At 52.4% G+C, this 21,689-nt stretch overlaps 7 protein-coding genes across 7 annotated transcripts; 3 read left to right on the top strand and 4 right to left on the bottom strand.

Moving 5' to 3' along the window:
• Positions 1-211: 211 nt before the first annotated feature.
• Positions 212-1,304, top strand: GT037_009191 (uncharacterized protein; the record flags this gene model as incomplete). Its single annotated transcript, XM_038934238.1, has 4 exons — positions 212-333; positions 385-512; positions 824-849; positions 903-1,304. 4 exons carry the CDS (start codon positions 212-214, stop codon positions 1,302-1,304), a joined length of 678 nt encoding a protein of 225 aa, XP_038783040.1.
• Positions 1,305-1,391: 87 nt separating this feature from the next.
• Positions 1,392-6,256, bottom strand: GT037_009190 (uncharacterized protein; the record flags this gene model as incomplete). Its single annotated transcript, XM_038934237.1, has 4 exons — positions 1,392-3,228; positions 3,960-4,132; positions 4,364-5,193; positions 5,728-6,256. 4 exons carry the CDS (start codon positions 6,254-6,256, stop codon positions 1,392-1,394), a joined length of 3,369 nt encoding a protein of 1,122 aa, XP_038783039.1.
• A 1,556-nt stretch (positions 6,257-7,812) lies between these two features.
• On the top strand, positions 7,813-9,376 carry GT037_009189 (uncharacterized protein; the record flags this gene model as incomplete). The annotated part of the gene is made up of 7 exons (XM_038934236.1): positions 7,813-7,893; positions 7,950-8,224; positions 8,274-8,570; positions 8,630-8,693; positions 8,753-8,872; positions 8,936-9,006; positions 9,058-9,376. 7 exons carry the CDS (start codon positions 7,813-7,815, stop codon positions 9,374-9,376), a joined length of 1,227 nt encoding a protein of 408 aa, XP_038783038.1.
• A 343-nt stretch (positions 9,377-9,719) lies between these two features.
• Positions 9,720-11,613, bottom strand: GT037_009188 (uncharacterized protein; the record flags this gene model as incomplete). Its single annotated transcript, XM_038934235.1, has 2 exons — positions 9,720-11,448; positions 11,528-11,613. The coding sequence occupies 2 exons, from the start codon at positions 11,611-11,613 to the stop codon at positions 9,720-9,722; spliced, it is 1,815 nt and encodes a 604-aa protein (XP_038783037.1).
• A 438-nt stretch (positions 11,614-12,051) lies between these two features.
• Positions 12,052-14,709, top strand: GT037_009187 (uncharacterized protein; the record flags this gene model as incomplete). The annotated part of the gene is made up of 1 exon (XM_038934234.1): positions 12,052-14,709. The coding sequence occupies one exon, from the start codon at positions 12,052-12,054 to the stop codon at positions 14,707-14,709; it is 2,658 nt and encodes an 885-aa protein (XP_038783036.1).
• Positions 14,710-15,805: 1,096 nt separating this feature from the next.
• On the bottom strand, positions 15,806-18,442 carry GT037_009186 (uncharacterized protein; the record flags this gene model as incomplete). Its single annotated transcript, XM_038934233.1, has 1 exon — positions 15,806-18,442. The coding sequence occupies one exon, from the start codon at positions 18,440-18,442 to the stop codon at positions 15,806-15,808; it is 2,637 nt and encodes an 878-aa protein (XP_038783035.1).
• Positions 18,443-19,033: 591 nt separating this feature from the next.
• On the bottom strand, positions 19,034-20,789 carry GT037_009185 (bifunctional aspartokinase homoserine dehydrogenase; the record flags this gene model as incomplete). Its single annotated transcript, XM_038934232.1, has 4 exons — positions 19,034-19,131; positions 19,183-19,291; positions 19,348-20,581; positions 20,644-20,789. The coding sequence occupies 4 exons, from the start codon at positions 20,787-20,789 to the stop codon at positions 19,034-19,036; spliced, it is 1,587 nt and encodes a 528-aa protein (XP_038783034.1).
• Between the last annotated feature and the right edge of the window lie 900 nt (positions 20,790-21,689).

The raw sequence follows: 21,689 nt of genomic DNA, 5'->3' as shown, positions 1-21,689 counted from the left end.
ATTATAAAACACTAACTGCAATCACCGTGTCACGCGACTCGTAAGCAAGAGGCGCGCTGTCTAAACCTTCAAGAGATATATTGCATACAATCCCCCATTTCAACACATCATTCGACCTCCGGAGTAGCGACGAAGAGCTAACGCAATGCAACACTTTCGAGCAACATCACTCTTTCAACCTTCCAACTTGGCACATGCCATCCGGAAGACCATGGACCCCTTCAAAGCACCCTCTTATCTCTTTGGATCAATTATGGCTTTTCCGCATACCATGGTTGCTCGAACTATCGCTGTCTTAGGAATGGATTTTGTCATGGTCGACGCATTGCATACGTAAGTAACTAACACCAGGCAACGCTCGCTCAAGTCTAACCCAAAATCAAGTCCTATCGATACCGAGAACCTAGTCCGCATCATACAGACCATCAACTTCTGTAGCGAAGGCAGGACAGTCGCCGTTGTGCGGGTCCCGTCTGCACACTCGGATCTGCTAACGCACGCCCTTGACGCAGGTATGTGTACATATGCCGTCTCGGCTGCATATCCGCCATGGGACATGCGTATACGCAGACCGACTTTTCAATCCTACATCGGTATTCCATAGTAGAAGCTAATCATCGGATCGTCGTCTCCATTGTAGGTGCAGCAGGAATTATCTTCCCACATATTGACACCGCCGAGCAAGCCGCCGAAGCTGTTTCCAAGTGTCGATACGCGACCTCTGGTGGAGACAGGTCTCTATCGCCATGCGCATTAGTCTCTGGAATTACGGATACAGCTCCACAAGGACTGACACATGATAGAGTGGCTGATAGTCACATAGCTGTCATATGCCAGATTGAGAGCCAGGTGCGTGGTTATTGTGAGAAGCTACAGCCACGCTGCTTACTGATTTGAAATAGCTTGCAATGGAAAACGCAGACGCTATCGCAGCCACTCATGGCGTAGATTGCCTCATGCTAGGCCCGGGAGACCTTCGCCTCTCGTTGGGTCTTCCTGCTCGGAAGTTCGGTCAACGCGACGACCCGAGATTTCTTGAAGCCGTCAATCGACTTGTTGAGGTGAAACATCGACACGGAAAGCCTTTGATGACCGTATCCTTCAAGATCTCGGCAGAAGAGGATTCGTGGATACAGCATTTCAACCTGTTACTAGCCACTGCAGATTTTGTAGACGTGGTCAAAGGTCATCAAACTGCTTTGGAGACGATTAAAGGTACCCTTGCGGGTCTGAATGAGAGGCTGCCGCCACCCATGGATGTTGACGAGAAGATCAAGGGACGTCGCGATAGTCACGAGGAATGAGTTTGATGCAGTCATTTGTACTCCGAGTTTCAAACTCTTAATCCTTCCTCTAGTCGGAAGTGTCTGAGAGTCTATCTATTAATGCATCTACAAACCTTGCCACCAGAACGTTTCTTCGAGGGAATACACTTCTCGTAGGAATGTTCCTCTGCTGCTTGTTCCCACGAGTATATTGTATTTTCCTTTTTCACATACCCAGCGACCTTCTGCTTCGTCCCAGAACCCCAACGCATATTTCAACTCCAGGTTTATTGCAAGGGTGGTAGTGGAGGAAAGCTTGAGAACGTGTGTTTTTTCGAACCCTTTCAGCTCTTTCACCGGGCGGCCAACACTGGATTTCTGCGGCTCGACATATACTTGCACCACTTCTGCGCCGTCAAAGTTGCCAATGTTTTCAATCTGGACTCGCGCTGTGATCACTGCTTTCTCCTGGGAGCCATGTATTTCAAGTCGAAGTTTCGAGAGGCGGAACTCGGTGTAGGATAACCCATGACCGAATGGAAAGAGTACGGGTTTTTCCAGGGTGTCGTAGTATCGGTAGCCTACGTAAACGTCCTCCGCATACAGTATACGTTTTCTCTCCGCTTGGCTGCACAGATATGTCGGATTATCGCGCAAACAGACAGGAAAAGATAGTGGTAGTTTTCCTGATGGATTGGCGTCGCCGTACAAAACATCGCTGATCGCTGTTCCCGTCTCGTTGCCTCCATACCACACATGCAATAAAGCCTTAGTGCGACTAGCCCATGGCATCGTCACAGGACTTCCTGAACTAATGCAGACGACAGCATTAGGGTTCGCATCGAGCACACTGATGATGAGGTCGTCGGTGTGCTGTGGGAGTTCGATGTCAGGTCTATCTGCGCCCTCATTCTCCCAGTCCCCCATTAGACCTGCAAGAATAACGACTTGGTCGACCTGTGACGCTAGCTCAGCAGCTGCGCGAATGGAGGCAGCAACGTCCATTTGATAACATCCGCCAAGACGTAAACCGCCGGGATGAAATGTCAATGGAGAGTTCTTGATGAGTTCTGAAGTGTGTGCTCCAGCCCAGTGGACTAGCACGTGGTATGACTCTCCTTTGGTCAGGTGAACAGTGCCTATCTTCTCCACCGTGCCCGCTCGGAAGAAGCCTTCGCCAAATTGCTGGTCTTTTGTGTTGTCTACCACGAGCTTTCCGTCTAGATACAAGTTTGCGGTGCCTTGTACGCTAACGCCAAAGTCGTAGGGCCCAGTGTCAGTCGCTACAAGGCGACCCGAAATATCCACGTGCCAGTTTTCACCATCAATACGCTTCATGTTTTCATAGTTGAAGAAGTAACCGCAAGAGTTAAGGAACTCGTAATGATCGACTGGAGTGCGGTCTGCAACGGTCGGCGGCTCGTTGTAGATGTACATGTCGAATCCAGGCTTGCCGTGACTTGTCAGGAGTTGGTGGCCCAGAAGAGGCCTTTCTTTATGATTGTAAATTCCTCGCGAAAATTGAACGCTTCCATTGCTTCTCTCACTGATAGCCTGCAGAGGGGTCACCGCATAGTAAGGTCGAAGATGAGCGATACGCCCACCTCGGTATGCTGCAATAGCAGCATTCGGGCCTATCACAGCAATCGCCTTGTCGGGATTCAGGGGAAGTATGCTTTCGTCATTTTTCATGAGTACTATCGACTCAGTTGCGGCCCGACGAAGTAGTTCGCGATCTTTCTCACGGTTCAAAGGCTTCTCCGGCGCCTGTTCCGGTATGTTGGAGCTAGCGGCTTCTTTGATCATGTTGAGAATGCGTCGCACGCAATCATCGAGATCACGAGCGCTTAGACGATTAGCCAACAGTGAGTGTAGCAGGTTCTTTCCCCTCCATTGGCTAGGTCCGGGCATCTCGAGGTCCAGGCCTGCTTGGATAGGAGTTGTGGTTGCATACAATCCGTGCCTACATATTGGAAAGTTAGTTTTGCTTATCTTCTAAAGATCTTTTGAAGGACAACTTTTGATGGAATCAGACTCGAAATGAAGAACTGGGGTAGTTCACTAACCAATCGCTCATGACCAGGCCACGAAAGCCCCATTCTTTCCTTAAGATGTCATGTAAGATTCTTTTGTCTTCTGTGATGTGGAGTCCGTTGATTTTGTTGTAGGCCGCCATGATTGCGCCAGGATCACCAATCTTGACTGTCAACATAAAAGCCATGAGATATATCTCTCTTAACGCGCGCTCAGTGACCATGCAGTTCATACTAAAACACCCCTGTTCTTGGTCGGAGCACAAAAAGTGTTTTGGTGTAGCCACTATCCCTTTTTCTTGGATTCCGATGCACATGTATCCTGCGAGGGTTCCCGCAAGGAGAGGATCCTCTCCAAACGCTTCATGCCCTCGTCCTGCAAGTGGAGACCGCGGAATATTCACGCAAGGTGCTAGGAGCACATGCGTTCCTTTTGCGATACATTCATCGGCTAACAATCCTCCTACCTCACGAAGTAGTTCCCTGTTCCACGAGGCTGCCAATGCTGGCCCAGCTGGCAGACATATTGTTGGTGTTGAGTTGAAGAAACGTGTACCGCGCACTGTGTTCGGGCCGTCACTTGTTCTTAAGGAAGGAATTCCTAGACGTGGGATGGGTACGGTGTGTGCGAAATCAAGTCCTGCAGCCTGGTAAGTCTGACATGAATGGGACTAGTAGAAGCGACGATAACTCACCAGCTGTTATATCGCATTTCTCGGCGACAGAGAGTCGAGAAAGGATCTCTTCCACGTCAATGTCAGCCATTGAATTGGTTGTTTCAGCACGATGAGAGGATGATGGTGATACTTCTTCGTGTTCAAAACCATGTACAGCCTATAATGTAAGTAGTAGACTCATGCAAGCGAAATTCAGTAGGCTTCTGTGCTAGGTTTCTAATCAATGAGGTAATATATCTACTGGAATCTCCATAGCGCGATCTTCTGCATCGATTCTGCCAAGCTCTAAACCTAGTCTGTTTTAATCACATACATCATGCATGTAGTCGCATTGCATGCTATCTAAGCGACCCCCCTATCCTGCACATGGCGTATTCTACCCATATACTAAGTTCTTGTTCGCCGAGGCAGCGGTCACGAAGAATTTTGAAGTTGGCACATAGTTCTCTTGCCACTCCACCACAAATTCTAGCCCTGTTTCTTTCGTCCACCGCTGCACCAATGGCTGAGCGGTAACAGGAAGTGCTATCTTCAGAGACGCTTGATACCACCAAGGAAATATCCCAAACGCAAGCATGACCCGGGGCACGTTCGTCCGATTCGGCATTCCTGCGTGCCACAATCTTAGGTCTCGAAGTACTAGATCTCCTGCTTTTACCGAGATCTGCACGGGCGGAAGTATCTCACGCCGTTTGCTGACAAGTTCTGGCTTGATGGTTGATAGGCCCCCTGGCGATTCGCGCGACTCAACATGATCAGCCATGCTGGTGTCTCTGTGGCTCCCAATCCATACTTCTGTGCCGCCGTTTAGAGGACCTGTGTCGACAAGATAGTAATTTGCCACCAATGCAAATGGAAACCGGAGGTGCTCATGGTCTAAATCTGCATGAACAGTTTGCCGTTCAGTTGAGGAAAGTGCTGTGTTGCCATTCGCGTAAACTACTCGCGGACTCGGTCCCAGAATTGCGGCGCCTATACTGGCTGCGAAAGGGTTCGCCCAAATAGACTGAAACATTAGATCCGGAGAAGCCGGCGGCCTTTGTGAGATGTTACGGGTAGGTTTTCCTTGATTGAAATGGGTCGATGGTTCGTTGGCCAGTTGTTCAGATCTCTCGGCCATGATGGAGTTTAGCTTTGCTACGGCAGACTTGTCCACAACGTCTTCCAACACCACGATGCCATCCCTTTGGAGAATGGATACTGCAGCGCCGACAGTTTCTGCACTTGGGACTTGGCATGCTCGTTCCCGATCTGGTACGATGATTCGCTGGATTTGATTGGTACTCATGGTGGTGACCCGTCTGGTAGGTTTATCGAAGGAAAGCCTGCCTTCTCTGTTCCGGTACTATCGTGACAGTTTAATCAGGATGTGCGAAAATGGGATGGGCAGGTGAAAGATCCTTTACGGCATAGACTGCTTTTCGCGGAGAAGGACGCATATAACTATGGACTAGCTTGAGCGTGCTAAGAAGACTGCTTTGTTGGATCTAAAACTCACTATCTGATCCTGAGGGTGCATGAAAAGTTTTAAAAACTGGGCGAGATTGTCACGTCGCATCTTTGATTATGATGACACCCCATAGTACTACTTGGATACCGAAGTGAAGGATGGCGCGCTGGGGAAAGCGAGATCGTCACCGCAATGCTTTAGTGCAGCACCAAATGCAGATTCCGCCTTCATCCATTCTTTTTCTGCGCCTCTTTCGTCCAGAAGCCAGCGGCAGCTTGCAATCAATTCTCCACCTATCTCACTCAGAGATGAGTCGCGGACTTGCGAACCGAAGAACCCGTACGTCAGTCCGTTGGCCAGCGACTGCCGCGACACCAATTGAGAGGCTGGCCGCCGGATGGCGTCGTACACCTTTAGCGCATACGGCAAGGCGGACACCGTCGTCCTCGAATCTTCCAGCAATCGAGCTAGGATATATGCATCCTCGATGCCTTGGCCCCCACCGAGACCCTGGTGTGGTGTCATGGCATGCGCAGCGTCACCGATCAGACAAACTCTCTCCATCGCAAATGCTGGGAGTGGGGCTACGACGTGGACTGCCCATCGCGATGCAACCTTTGGAATGTGCAGCAAATCGGTGAGGTCTCGCTCCCACCCGGCATAACGCTCAGCGATCTGCGACGCCGGGATCTCGGCAACCCACGGGCCGTCGAACAGGGGTGGGACACCATCGGCAGCGAATACGTTGTCGTAAGCCGTTAGTTGGATCTCGTCCCTGACAATGTTCGAGGTAACATGCCGTCCTGCTCCACACCACTGCAGGTGTGGCATGCGTCATTAGTTCGAGACACTGTCACAATTGGGACGGCGCCTTACAATTCTGAAGCCGCGTAATGCTATGCTGTTTGGACACCTTTTCTCGACCTCGGCTCGTGAACAACTCATCCTGTATGCAAACTGACCGCTGAATTGAGGTGCAGATAGGATGTGGTCTCCCAAAAACATGTGCTGTCGTACCCGTGAATGGACTCCGTCGGCTCCGATAAGCACATCGGTTTCGAACTGGGTGTTATCTTCGAAGGACAGGGTGACCTTTCCCGACTTGTCTTGGATGTAGGATCTCAATTTTTTGTTCGTTTTGATTTGGCATCGTCCAGCGTCAACATGGGTGTGGAGGATATCAAGGAGGCCATCTCGAGGAATAACTCGGGGTCCATGTGGCACTTGACAGAAATCTTCTCCCCTTGGATATCTATCGGATTTTCGGAGGACTGGACCACTGACTAGAAAGAAATTAGTTCTTAATAGATGTCGAGCGATTGCGAATTCCAAATCCTCTCGTGCGTTTGCTGCAAGACTTGCCTTCTGACCATGGAAGACATTTTAGCCCTTTAGAGGTGCACTCTGCATCAAAATTCATGTATTCCTCAAGCATGTCCCAGAATCTTTTCCACACTGCGACCCCTGCGCCAATGGCGCGGATCTCAGATTTGCTCTCGAATAAATAGACGTCGATATTTGGGCATTTTGCTAGGAATGCGGCAGCAGTCATCCCCGCTATGCCACCCCCGCTAAGACATATCTGTGAGCATCGGGTGCTAGGAATCGTCCATTGATGAGCTTACCAGATAGCAACCTGTAAAGAAGGCCTAGTTTCAGGCACTACCATCATGAACCAACAGCAGAAAAAGGCTGGGCGATTTGGTGCGAGAATGAAAGACTACAACATGAGATTGAATCATATCTATAGACATACTTATCAACGAGCGGTGTCCAATTCGGGCATAGTGAAAAGCACGTTAGCAATGCATACGTAATATTCATCAACACTGGTTGGCTGTAGCATATTGGTGGGAACTGAACTATCCAGCATCACCACGCGCGAACTTCATTGCCACATCTTTATCAAACTCCATCTACTCATCCATAATCAGAAAGTAGAAGAGACTTGCACTGGCTGTGTAAGTTGAGTCAGCTACATGGCTCAATCTCATATCGTACTTTCGTGCAAGGCGAACTGGAGTAAGTGCAGACGTGCGAATTGCGAATTGTACTGATCTTATGAACCACTCAGGCCACCTCCGCTCCATGTGCATACTCTCTGCTCGAATTGCGCATTCTAGAGCCGTTCATGTTACGATCCTGGTGTCCAGCTCGGGTAATGTTGTGCAAAGAGTGGCCCAAGAGGTTTCCAGGTGCGCAAGTGTTGAAGGTGTGAATGTTTCCAGCAAAGTCAGGTATGTCGCGTCACGGCGCAGCAACGCCTATCACGTATCGTCTTCATTCACGTCCTGTGCTCATCTTAGCTCAGAGTCCTTGGTTTGTCGACCGACACCGCAGATAATGGAGATACAGACCGCTCCTTCAAGCTTGTCTGGACAGCTCTTATGAAAAGTGAGGTCACCACGTGTAGCTATACATTGAAACACGTTGAGGCAGTCATACCACCCTCAGCTGTAATACTTGATGTAGGTTTACACACAGTTCCAAAGTTTGTTTACTCCACTGAATGTCCTGAATAAAGGGATTCCAACTATCATGGCTCGAGATCATCCGATCCGAACCTTCACCTCCACCCATTTTCCAATGGATGATGGCATTTTCGGGAGGCTTCATGTACATGTGTGGCCCAACGGAACCCCAGACGAAAAGTGCAGAGTTCATGAAGCAAAACACGCATGACTGCGACAAAGACATACTCATCCCAGGCATGCTTCCAATGACATGCCACGATCTGAATCCCCAAGACGTAGGTGACAAAGCAATCAAGATTCAGATTGCTAAAACCACCATGACGCAGTGCGTACCACGGGTGATAGAATTTGTACGCCGTTAGCTAACAGACCAGATTTGCACAGAGAGCCGACGGCCTTTTGACAGCTTGTGCTCCGGAATATGACAGTGTAGAATGTCTCGGCGCTATCTCGGATTGGATTGCATGTCAACGAGGTCGGCAAACGTTCCATCTTGGTCCGATGTTGCCACTTACTCCGGGCACTACTACCTTCTTCGCCAAAGCTATTGAAGTTGAAATCAATACATGTCCAGATGGCTCTGGTATCGTCGTCACACGTTTCTTGGATCGATGTATGTCATCTTATGGAAGGCATAGTGTCTTCTACATCAGCTTTGGCACAGAGCACTGGTACGTCTACTTTTGACCAGCAAGTTGAAAGTTGCGAGGCAAAATTGACCATGCCCCAGGCCATCCTGTCTTGATCATCTCGAAATCCTTCTAGACGCCATGGTAGCCCGTAAATATCCCTTTGTAAGTGTACCGATGCAATGGATATCTTAAATTTAACGTTTGTCTAAAACCACATCTAGCTACTGGCACATGCACATGCGGATGCGCAAACCATCTCCAAGTTGGAAAACAGATACCTTGCTAATGAGGAAGCACTCATTCTGCCATTTGTGCCGCAACAAACCGTGCTATCCCATGAGGTATGTGTACAGATATAATTCCCGTCATACGCTACCTGGATGAAGACTATACTAAGCTTTCAGGCGTGCGGATGGTTCATAACGCACGGAGGAGCAAACGGCGTCATGGAAGCGCTTACCCAAGGGATCCCAATGTGTGTATAATAAGACCCCATCGACCCATCCCGCATGTTCACCTGTCTCAGGATCGGTTGGCCCTTTGCCATTGACCAGCCTCTCAATATTACCCACATGGCACATACTATGGACGCCGGCTTTGAATTCACTCAGATGCGAGCGAACTACTGTCCCGTCAAGGCAGCCAGATCCGAGGATGTTCTACCTGACATGGATGCTTGGGAAAAGGAAGTTGGGGACGTTTTGGCAGCAGCTTTTACAGCTGTGGGCGAGAGGAAGCGGAGGAACGCTGAATTGATTGGAAAGAATCTTGGAAAAGCGTGGGCAGAGGATAGTGGTAGAGCTAGGCTGCAGCTTTCTAAGTTCCTAGATACAGTGGGTGTTTGATGTGCGAACGCTTCAGGGGGGATGTTATCACTGCATCCGCTTTTATAGCAACATATGTTGCAGAAAAGAAATGAGTAGTGTCTAAAAGGCTCGATATTGTCACCATTTATATGCAAGCATGGTTACAACACCAGCTTTTTTTTTTTTTTTTTTTGAACAGATCAATCCTGACAACTATACTTACTCTTCTAATACTCGTCGAAGAGCTGACATCACATTGTATAAACACACAAGCACTGCCTCAAAGCTTGAACGTATTTTCCGTGTTCCACGGCGAACTCAAGCACTTTATATCTATCACAGTAATATTCTCCATTACACACCCACATGCCATCTTTCGCATCTACACCACCGTACCATCCCCGCCCCCTTCTTCCAACTCGATCTTCCTCTTCTTCTTCCCATGATGTCCTCGAGCCTCCACTCTACCCTCCACCGGTAACACTCTTGTAGCAGTGAACAAATATCCCTCCGCTCCACCCTTACTCGTCATCATAGGATGCGTCCTGCCTGGAAGAACCTGCCATTGTCTCGCACGTGCCGTCTGCAGCGAGGGCGCAAGCAGCAGGGTAGGATTGACCGGGAAGTCTTCTTCTTCGTTGTTGCCACCTTCCGGTGTACTAGCAGTTGTATCGACATGCTCTTCTCCCCTGCGATTCTTGTTTCCGTTGGTCTGTGTCGTAGTTGGCGGGGGTCCAAATTCGCGCGCTATGTACGCCGCCCTCCGTTCCTTGGAGTAGAGGTCGCAGAGTTCGACAAGGGGTTCGACGTTGGGGTTGTACACGACTACCCTGCCTCCTCCCCTAACTAAGGGAACGAGTTCCTTGAGTACGGTCTTTGCATCCATGGCCGTAGCTACAACTAACCCATCGAAGCCACCCCGTCTAGTCTCATCTACGACACCCTTTACCCTCTCCCACCTCCTCCTCTTCTTGTAATATGTGCCCCGTTTCGTACTCTTCATGCCAGCCAACACCTCTTCAGAGATGACCTCAGGCTCGTCGTATGTAGGGTCGTCTTCTGGGTGGAGGAGCGCGAGCCAGGATATGGACTTTAGGTGTTTGTAGAGTGGGTGCTCGGGTGTTGGGGCGCCGTAGTCGTAGCCAAAGTATTTGAGGTAGGAAAGGTTCGGTTGATTGTTCGGGTGGAGAACAGTGAGAGTATTGGTATGCGCGGACATTTGGGGGATGTGTGGGCGGGGAGGTTTTCGGGGGCGCGCAGGAGGATCTGAAGGGTCGGCGTCAGGCATGGCGGTATCTGTGTCCTTTGTCTCTGGGGCGGGGTTCGTCGCTGTCTCTGTCGCTGCCGTACCATTCATCTCGACATCTTCGGCCTCGTCTTCCGAGTCGTCGTCTTCTTCCTCGGGGTAGAGGATGCCCATCTTCTCTGCGAGCGCTGCTGTAACGAGACCTCCTGTATCGTCTACCACGAGCCATCGCCCTCCTCCTATCTGGCTGATACCGTCTTCTCCCGTGAGAATCTGGTTGGTGGCTCCCGAGTGTACGTTCGCCCAGCTGTTGATCAAGCCCAGTAGATCTTCCCTCAACTCCATGATCTTGTATGCCTCCTTCTCCAGCACGTATTCTGTAAGCAGCCCGATATCCATGGGCAGCGCCGTAAAGCGCTTCATGTACTTCTTCGACTTTCTTAGCGTGTACTTGGCGAGCGAGAAGCTCGTCTTCTCGTCAATGGCATTGTGGGAGGCCATGATCTTGGCGATGATGTCCTTGCCGGAACCTGTCCCCGCTTTCTTCAGCTCCTCAATCTCAGCCATGGACAGCGCCTGACGCGACGCATCATCGACAGTCAGGCGGTTGTTCCGCATTATGACCTGCCCATCTTCCCCGACAATGTCGAAACCGGCAGCGCCCTCGGCATTCTCATCGCCTGTCTCGGCAGCGGGCGCATGGTCTTCGCCCAGAGCTTCAGCATGGAGTTCGGAGGCGGGTACGACGCGCAGCTCCGTCTTGGACTTGCCGTCGTCCTTGTCGAGGAGTTCGTAGGTGAGGTAGTATGGCCGGCCGAGGAGCAGGTTCGAGTTGAAGGTGCCGAACTTTCCAAGATTGATGTTACTGGGAGGCGGTCAGAAGCAGCTGCAGGGCGGGCATACGAAGGAGTATGTAGGGGGCTCACGCCAGCTATGCGACATACGTATTCGGTGTGATCTCGACTATCTTGAAAAGGCCGGAGGGCAGTCGCAAGGCGACGTGCGTGTTTGGACGGACGCAGGAATGCATGGCGAACTTGGTCGCGGCTGTCAAGTTTCACTGGGCCATGTGCGACAACGACTGTGTGTGTCGTTATGGATGTCTTGACACTAGAGTCCCAAGGTTGCTCGGTTGGCGCAAATCGCGAGGTGAGTTGAGCTAGTGAATTTGTTGCAAGGAATAATTCCGAGCCGCAACGCCACGCTTTCAGCACAGCCACAGCCACAGGCCCCAGCCACACCGTACGTCATCTTCCGCTTGTACGCGACTTCCGCATATCCAATACCCCGGCCGCGTATGCTACTCGTGTCTACTACGTCGCCTGCATTGCTTCTTCCCCAGAAGTCCTACTTTGCTATCAATTCCCTTCAACCGCGTCTTCCGCAACTCCCGCAGCCTGCGCTGCGCCAACTACCGTGCAAGCTTCACCACACAGACTGCATCGAGCCTGCGCCAGCACCACCAAACATGGTGCTTCGAAAGTCCAACGACCCCGACGACGTCGTGCCAGCGCCACTCTCCAAAGCGATACCCCCATACCCTACAACACCTTCCGACGAGCATCCGCCTGCGTTTCCTGTATCTCCAGACCATGCCGCCGACCCACCCGGTACGAGCAAGTCGCCAGCCTTCAACATCAAGACGCCAGAAGAGACCCGTCTGCCTGACGACAGACACAACAGCGATTCCGACTTTAGCGAAGACGAGTGGAACCAGTCCGACGACGACTTTGAAGATGTCAACCACAACGACGTGCCTGCCGCGTTGAAGCCGGCTGCAGGCAAGAGGCCTCCTGTGCCCTCGACCGCACACATCAGCGGCGACCTTCCAGATGCCTTGAAGCCAGGGCCACCAGCCGGAATCCCAATCAAGCGCTCGCAGGAGAACATTTCACCCATGCCCACCGGTGCCAGTGCGGCCTCATACAATGGTAGCACCGTGTCCGAGCAGTCAAACGGATCCATTCCGCTGAAGACTAACAACCCATATCTGAAGATGCAGACAACTGGGCAAAGCGGATGGGGCGATGAGAGCAGCGACGCCATCTGGGGTGATGCGCCGAGCCAGGCACACAAGTACGAGGCGCCTGTAGAGCTGCCGGCGTTCCAAACGCCAAGTACACCTTCCCATGAGATGAAGAATCTAGGACTAGATGATCATCCTCCGCCTGTTCAGTCGAAGCCTGTAGAAGAGCCACCCGTGATTGCGGTGAACTCGCCCACGCCTCGCTCGGAACACCCGGAGGCGTCTTTCGATACAAATCCATGGGAGCCCGTCTCGCACGATAGTCGTGCTGAGACTGTAGCATGGACGGCGCCGCCGCCGCCAGCAGGTTTCTCGGATACAAGCTCGCACACTGCGCCAGCACCTATTGTCCCTGAGAATACGCACGTCATAGATTCAACACCTCCTCCACCACACTACACTCCGGACGAGACACGAACCACCCTGGAAGAACCTCCGCCAGCTCTGCCACCACGTAGATCGCATGAAGATATGACGCCTGCTATGCCGCCCAGGCCCATTGATACAGGTGCGAGCTCTACAGCTGCGCCCGGCCCAGAGTCGCCAAACACTCGGATGGAAAGGCAGCGGAAAGAACACTACCAGATCAAGCACATCCGTTGGCTCGACCATAGTATTGAGGACATGCGTGTTTCGCCCATTCTGACGCAGAACCTCAACGGTCCATGTCCTTTGCTCGCTCTCGTCAATGCACTGGTCCTTTCTACCCCCGCCAGACTCGACACCGCTCTCGTCGAAACACTCCGCACACGCGAAACGGTCAGCCTAGGATTACTTCTCGATGCCGTCTTTGACGAGCTCATGTCTGGCAGACGAGGCGACGCTGCGCAAGCCTTGCCCGACGTGAGCGAGTTATACAAGTTCCTCCTCGCTCTCCACACCGGTCTCAACGTCAACCCCATGTTCGTCCCGGACTCGAACATCCCGAGTGACAACCACGCTACGCTCACGAATCGAGCTGGCGCATTCGAAAACACACAGGACATGAAGCTATACCGCACCTTCAACATACCTTTGATGCATGGGTGGCTACCAGAAGCTGGAAGTGACGCTTACGCTGCATTCAACCGCGTTGCACCTAGTTATGAGACTAGCCAGTTTGTGCAGTTCCAGGAGGAGGAGTTGAATGCGAAGTTGAGTGCTGGTGAGAGTCTGAATGAGGATGAGCAGCAAATGTTCACGGATATTCATGCTATCAAGGAGTTTTTGATGAGGTGGCCAACGCAGCTGACGGACCATGGTTTAAGAGTCATCCGTGACAATCTTCAGCCAGGCCAAGTCGCTATTTTGTTCCGGAATGACCATTTCTCCACACTGTGTAAGAATCCGCGAAACGGCGAGCTGGTTACCCTGGTTACGGATCAGGGGTACTCGACACATGATGAGATTGTGTGGGAGAGTCTGACGGATGTGAACGGTCAGGGCAGTCAGCTCTTCTCTGGAGACTTCCGAAGCGTGGATAACAGTACGGGCAACACCGGAGCAGTAGTGCAGGAACAGCAGCCGCACGACTATGACAATGGACAAGGCTGGACCACCGTACAAGGACGTCGCGGCAACAACCAACAATCCGGCGTCCCACAAGACCCCGATGCCACATCTCCGGAAGCTCTCAGCAGAGCGGAGCAAGAAGATCACGATCTCGCCCTCGCACTCCAACTGCAGGAAGAAGAAGAAGATCGCCAACGACGAGAAACGGAGCAGAGGAACCGCGACAACGCACCTCCACAGCCACCTCGTAATCAAGGAAATCCAGTCATACCTCCACGCCGAAACAACAACATTACAGGACACAGACCTGCAGGCGAACCCGCTCCTCCGCCCTTGTACGAAGAAGCTGTTCAAACTCCCCAGTACAATCCGCCAGCAGGACATCCAGCTAATCCTGCTGCACCGGTACCGGGACAGGGGGGTAGTGCGTACCAGGCGACTAGTGGGGGGTTGCCTCCACCGCCGGGTAGTGGTGGCCGTCATCATTCGGGTTACATGCCTGCTGGAGGACGCATGGGTGGGAGAGGAGGCAGTAGGAGACATTCGCAGGGACAGCAGGGTCAGGGGCAGCAGCAGGGTGAGGATAGGGATAAGTGCGTTGTTATGTAGGATTCGACGGCGCTTTCACTCGAGTTGTGGTGGGCGATTGGGAAGTGTGGGGGGTGGGAGGAGGGGAGGGTTGAGGACGAGGGGGAGGCGAGGGTTGAGCAGGAAGAGGAGGAGGAAAGGGAGAAGCAAGGTTAGAACGGTCTTGGTGACGATGATTTGCTGACTTTTTTTTCTGTCGTTAGGGATGGAGATGATTCGATTTGTGGGTGGTGTACCGTTAGTCAGTGGGTGATGGGGATGCGGATGAGGATGGAAGAATGGCGTTTGGGCGGAGTACGGATATACCCGTTTTCTTTTCCTTTATGATGCTGGATGGTTGGTGGTGGTGTTGTTGTATTGCTAGAATTGAGTCGGTAGTATTGATGATCAGGATGTTATGACTTGTTGCAATTTCTTCTACATGCGTACCTCACTAGGTCCTTAGGGTTGACAAGAATGATTTACTATTTTCTTTGACATCAGGGGGATAGCAGGTGGTTTCTAGGAGCGTGTAAAATTGAGATTCGGTATTGGTGAGCATGGAGGCTTGGCGGACGTGTTCTAAAGTTAATGGATGCAGAAGTTCTCCTCCCGAGAAATGTTCAATTGCAGTGCAGCAGGCAATGTTAGCCTCAGGCAATATTAGCCTCAGGCAGGGTCCAAAAGGACCTGTAAACAGGCAGTCGGCGCACTATTTGCCTTTACGACATGCATGCAACAATTACTTTTCCTTCCGTTATCCTAAAGAGGCAATAGAAACAAGGCAATGGTGCGCCGACACCATTGTTGCACTGCAATCTTTAGCGTGGAGAAGGAGACCTCAGCCTTGCTGTCGGCATGCACCACGCAGGGGTAGGGGACGCTAATAGAAATTAAGTCGAGGAGGACCTCTCTCCTTGCACTGCAATCTTTAGCGCGGAAGAGAAGGCCTCAGCCTCGCGTAAGATAAGACTGGGCGATCTGAGATTCGCTCATAGCTGGATTGCAATCTTGACCAATATTGACATGCATATCCAAGAACGCAGTCCGAACAATCCCCTCCGTGTCAGTCCTGCCTACTATCTGTACACCAACTCCCACAACTTACTTTTCTCACCCCATCTCCCAAAAGAACAAATCAGCCTCCTGCTCCCCTATGCGTACGCAGTAATTCCAACTGCCTCTTCTTCTCCCTACCCTCCATAGCCCTGAGTTCCGCATCCCACTCATTTTCCTCTTCCTCTTTCCTATTCCTCTCACCCACTCTACTCAACGATCGTTGCGTACATATCTGTTGATTTCCCCTAGCCCGCATAGCACTCTCCTCCAACAACTTCGCTTTCCTGACTACCACCTGTGAATGACCACCACCACCGCCCATCTCGCTCTCCTCTTCCACCTCGCCATCCCGACGCAGTTTTGAAGCCTGTCGTTCGTACGATGTTGCGGCGTGTCTGTTGTATCTCACCGGTGGGTGTGGGATTGGCTTGGGTGGTAGAATGAGTAGAGGAGAGGGTCGAGGCGGGCGACGGGGCGGCGAGAGATGTTGTTTGGCCAAAGCGCTTTGGAGAGAGGATCGTTTGATGGGTGCGTGGGTGGGTGAAGATGAGGAGCGGAGGGGGTGGGATGACCGGTCTGCATGCTCGGGTGTTGGTGTTGTTGTTTGTTCATCGTCGTCATCATTATACTCTTCTCCGTGGTAGTCATCGTCGTACATGTGGTCTTCGTACTGGACGTCGTGAACCAGGTTTTCTCGGTCGTTGGAATTGGAGTTGTAGATGGGGTTGTCGTGCTCCTCGTGGCTATCCCGTTCGATCTCCACGGCAGTATTACAACGCCAACTCTTTGTACTACTCCCCGTAGCCCCTCTGCTCCTTCTCCCCTGCTCCCCTCCCTCTTGCTCTGCTTCGCACTCTCCGCCTCCCCGTAAAGCAGGATGCATACATCCATTAATCACGTATCCGTTATCTTTTGCATCGACCGCCGATACATCATCCTTGACATCAACCGCCAGACCAACGTCTTCTTCTTCGCGTACAGTTTCTTGTTCAGAAATCTCCCTACAATTCGTCAATGCCGCGTTACTCTCACCAACACCAAGTCGCATCTCCGCCCTCTTCCTCTCCATCTTCTTCAGTTCATCGGCCCAACTACTCAGAGCCTGCATACTGGGGCCTCGGCGACGGGAGCCACGTTCCTGCGGGCTGATCAAGGGACTTTGCCTGTTGTTAGAAGAGGGAGTATAGTCAAAAGTGTCGATCCTGAGGCTATGGCGCGACCTATTCGTCGTGTTGCTGCGACGGAGGCTGTGAACACTGTGTGCATAGTTGGGCGAGAATCTGGATTTGCAAGTCTTCGCGGGATACGAGTCGGCATGGCTATGGGTTTGCGGATCAGAAGAAGCTGCGCCGGTGAGGAGGTTGGAAAGCGTAAAAGTCCTGTTGCGAAGCGGTAGCGTATTGTGGCCGTATGTGGGCTTAATGGGGCTGCTAGATGACCGCTGAGCGAGCGGAATATTCAGTTGCGATTCCCTGCTACTGCTGTACGCCGTCGAGCTGTTTGTCAGTGTCAAATCCAACGTCGACCCACTCCATCGTTCTTCGACAGTCTCCGCGCTATCCCTAGCACTCAGACTCCTAACAAAGTTGCTATAATCATAGCCTTCGTCGTCGCTATCTTCACCATCCAGCTCCCTGCGTCTCTCCATCTCTCCCTCAATATCGCAGACAACCTTTGTCGCCCACGCCAGTCTGACACCTCCCTCTCCGACTGCAACGTCCCTCCCCTTCCTCCTCTCCCGATTCATCCTGAGCAAATCGCGTCTCGCTTCCAGGATAGTGGTGAACTGTCCAGTCTGCTCATCATACCCCAACCAAGCATCTTTATCTCCCAGCATCTCCCCACTCGTGATATTGTACTGTCGCGCACCCGCCGCCTCGTCATCCGCATACGCCTCAAGCTTACTCGGCAATAGTGCATCGATGTACTCCGCCAACGAACCAGGCACCTGGTAACTCTCCAACGTGAGTTCAGCAGCTAGCAACGTATCCCTCGGCCTCACCATGGACGGGTAGATGACGTCGTTTTCAGCGCTGAAAGAGCGACGTAGTGCATGTCTGCTTGCACACAACTGAAGAGCCATCTTATTCACATCGCTCTTGGCGTTTTCGTATACGGCTTTAGTAGCGGGATCAGTCGGTGTGCCTGGTTCCCACATCTCGACCGGTACAGCCGTGACAGGTGTCGTTGCAGTCGGCGTCCCAGTCGCTGACGTCTTGGGCGTGAGCGAAGCCCAGTGCCCACCTTCAGCGAAGGCATTCTTGATGGGGCCGGCTGTCGCAGAAAGAGGTGTTGCGGGGCCTGCAGATACGACATCCCAGCGTGGTCGCGGTGTATTTGGGGACCCAGTCTCGATGCGTGGCAGATTTGCTGGGCGGAGCGGATGTGCGCCCGTCGGTGCAGTGAAGGATGATGAGCTGTAAAGTAGTACATGGCGTCCTCGGGGAGCGGCGATGGAGTGAATAGGTCTAGGTGGCGGACGCCAACCTATGACCTTCATGTAGTCCTCTTGGTTCCTACGCCATATGCATTTCACAACTTGATGCCATTTGGCTGAGGAGAAGTGGTCGGTTGTCCAGTTCCTGACTTCTTCCCAGAACTTGGGGTGTTGCTCTCTAGTCAGACCTTTTAAGCCAGCGGCTTCGTGTCGTGCTATGGGCTTGCCGGTGATAGGCGAGATCACGCTGTCCAAAGTGGTAGTTGTGACGCCTGGCATGATGAAGTTACCGCATGGCGGGTGTGGTTGTGGTGGGCGCAGTCGAGGCGAGACTGGTTGAGGCTGAGCGAGAAGATTTAGAGTCATGCGCGTCGTATGAGGGCAGACCAGTGTCCTGGAGAGAATGTGATGGCGAAATAAGATATTACGGCCGGCGTTTGTTGCGTGGCGCAACAGTCACTCGCGAGGACCGGCAAGCAAACGCTCGCAGGCTGGACTCGAGGTAAGACATACTTGGTGAAGAGAAACAATCGTGGACATGACGCAGAGAGCACCCGTGATAAGAGAAACATAGTTCCAGGATGACGAGGTGAAAGCGAGACACGATATGAGATACTGGTGATTTCACTCGGTTGAAAGTATCGTTCCGTCCAGGTCCCCTAGACTAGATGAAGTTGTGGACAGATCGTCACTGTGACATCGCAACAGCCCGCATATCATGCTAGAGAATTCAAGTCTCCAGCTCCTTGGTACAAACGCCCACACGAGTATGACATTGAAAACAAGACGGATATGAAAATATATAATTGACCCAGAAAGGCTATCCAGGTGGTATCAACCTTTTAAACTCCGCTCATGGGGATGCGACATCTAGTCTAAGAAGGTAAAAAGATTTGTATGTACAACATTGAGAGCACGGTCGGCTTCGCGCTCTTCAATGACACAGGAGATGTTGATCTCGCTAGCACCTGGGCAAAATTAGCAATCGCACAAGTATAGTTGTTGACAGCGCGACATACCCTGCGAAATCATCTCGATGTTGATGTTGTTTTGGCCCAACACGCTGAAGAATCTGCCAGAGATACCAATCATGTTCTTGAGCTGTTTTCCCACCAAGCTCACGATAGCCTGAAGACATATAGTCAGTATACATCTCACAAGCATTTCATGCAACCACAACTTACCATATCAGGCACAATGTCAATCGTACCGAGCTGTCCAAGGTCGTTGACAGCGCCCTGAAGATCCTTGCTCTGGATCTTGTACTCGTCCTCACCGCCACCACTCAACAGCGCAGATTCAGAGTGCAGCGCCATGGATACATGAACCTCAGAGGAGGAGATGAGGTCGACTGACAAATGCCAGCGGTCGAGGATACTGAAGATGTTCATCAGGAATCCATGAGCGCGCGTACGCTTGTTACTGTGGACGTTCAAGACGACGATGTTGTGCTTTATAGTAACAGCCGTAGGCCTCTTTGGGCCCTCGAGCTGCGTAAGCAGACTGGCGGACCTTGTACGGAAGAGCTTTCCGTCGCGGAGAGGCGCGCGGTCGTCAATGGAACCGGGGTTGTCGGGGAAGATGACGGTGCCGGCATTGCGTGGGTTCATGACATTTTTGATGCGGATAGGAATGCGGGCGCGAATTACCTGCTCCATGGTGAAGGGATGGATAACCTCGGAGCCGTAGAAGGTCAGCTCAGCGGCCTCGGAGGGCGTGACGGTGGGAAGCAGAGCGGCGGTAGGGACCTTGCGTGGGTCGGCAGTGAAGATGCCATCGACCTCCTTCCAGACCTGGAGCTCCTTGGCCCGGGTACCAACAGCTACCAGAGCAGCACAGAGATCGGTGTATCCACGGCCAATGGAGTTGAGCAGTCCGCCGGGCACGTTGCCAAAGTAGCCGGTGATGACGGGGACCTTGTCGCCGCATGCTGCTACTTCCTTGCCCAGATCCTCGGCCAGGTCCTTGTAGAACATGTCGTACAGGCCGCCCTTGACAGGCGCATTGAACTTGACCACATCGCTCAGGTCGACGAACTGCGCCGGCGTGCCGCGATCGTTCAGGATGGCAGTCATGTACCGACAGCTCAGCTTCTCGCCTTTGCTGATGATCTTGTCCTCGGCGCGGTTCGTCACCTCCTCCAGGTGCTGGGCCGACTCGAGAATCTTGACCAGACTCTCGCACTCGGCATTCACGTCGTCGATGTAGGCAGCCAGGATCTCGGGGTTCTTCAGGATGTCCCTGCCGGCCTGGATGTGGTCGGTGCGGATGGCCTCGACGATGTCATCGTAACCGCGGTGGTTGGGTTGTTCGGCAGCGCGAGCGGCGCGGAGGAGGCGGTTAGTGGTTCCTTCGAGCTTCGTGTTGGAGCTGCGTGCGGAGCAGACTATAGCCGCGCGGTTCGTCTCAAGGCCAGCTCTGTTGTCGTGTCAGTGTCTGTCGGGTAGGAAATATTACTCCAGATAAATAGGCAGACATACTCGACGATGCCCGCTATGTTCTCCGCGAACTTGCCCACACTCGTACCCCCGAACTTGAGCACCACCCAGCCGCCCGGCAGGTGCTTCTCTTCCGTGTGCGCTATCCGCTCCGACTCGTGTGTGGTTCCGTTTGTGTATGCAGACATGTTGGGCGAGGGTGCTTGTGCTTGTGGCGATGCAATTGGAAATGGGTCGTCTTCTGCTGGTTGGTGTAGGGTGGGAAGGGGTGCAAGACGTGGTATCTATATGCAATGACGTGTGTAGAGCAAAGTATGGAGTAGTGGAGAGCAAGTGAGGGAATTCTCAATGTCTTTTAGTGGGGCCTGAGTCAGAAAGTTGATGTTCCCGCCGCAATCGGCTGCACCGCACGCCCGCGAACCACGACAACACAAACCTTGAACCGGCAGAAACAAAACTCTACGGCACGGGTCGGCGCATGCATTCTTCGTCTCGGTAACCAATGATGCGTTTGCAGCCAAATTACTCCGCCCTGCACCGCACTCGTCGCCATCCGCCCAAGAACACCACGTCTGCTGGCCCTCTGTGACACTTGACAGCTGTCATCGCATCTCGGCGCCTTGATGAATTGCCCTTGTCCGCGCCCGGTAGTCGCGAGTCCGGGCCATCGGCAGTTGGTTTGCTGCCTGGCTTCCCTATCTCGTGCATCCGCCGTGCAACACCACTGCAACTACAGCAGTCTCTAGTTGTCTCTAGCCCGCAGCACATGACCTGACAGTGACTATACCCACGTTTCGCGAGCACATGTTGACTACGCGGATCCTCAACAACGAGATGCGGACCCTCACGAACCCACGAGAAAGACACGGAACCACACGCGGAACACCATCTACGACATGATGCGGAACCTCACCACCCACACGCGGAACCCATCAATGAGACGCGCATCCCCGTTGACAACAAACCGCAACTAGTATCCCACGTCCATGGGTTTCTCCTAATCTACCAATACCCAATCCTAGCCCGAGATTCCAGCGAATCTAGACCCAAGATACCCCTCTACAGCAGAACAATCTCCGTAAAACCTA

The sequence above is a fragment of the Alternaria burnsii genome (genome assembly GCF_013036055.1).
Source record: "Alternaria burnsii strain CBS107.38 chromosome Unknown 700, whole genome shotgun sequence".
NCBI classification, from domain to species: domain Eukaryota; kingdom Fungi; phylum Ascomycota; class Dothideomycetes; order Pleosporales; family Pleosporaceae; genus Alternaria; species Alternaria burnsii.
Note: the sequence above shows the minus strand (reverse complement) of the source record. Positions and strands in the feature narration are given on the sequence as shown.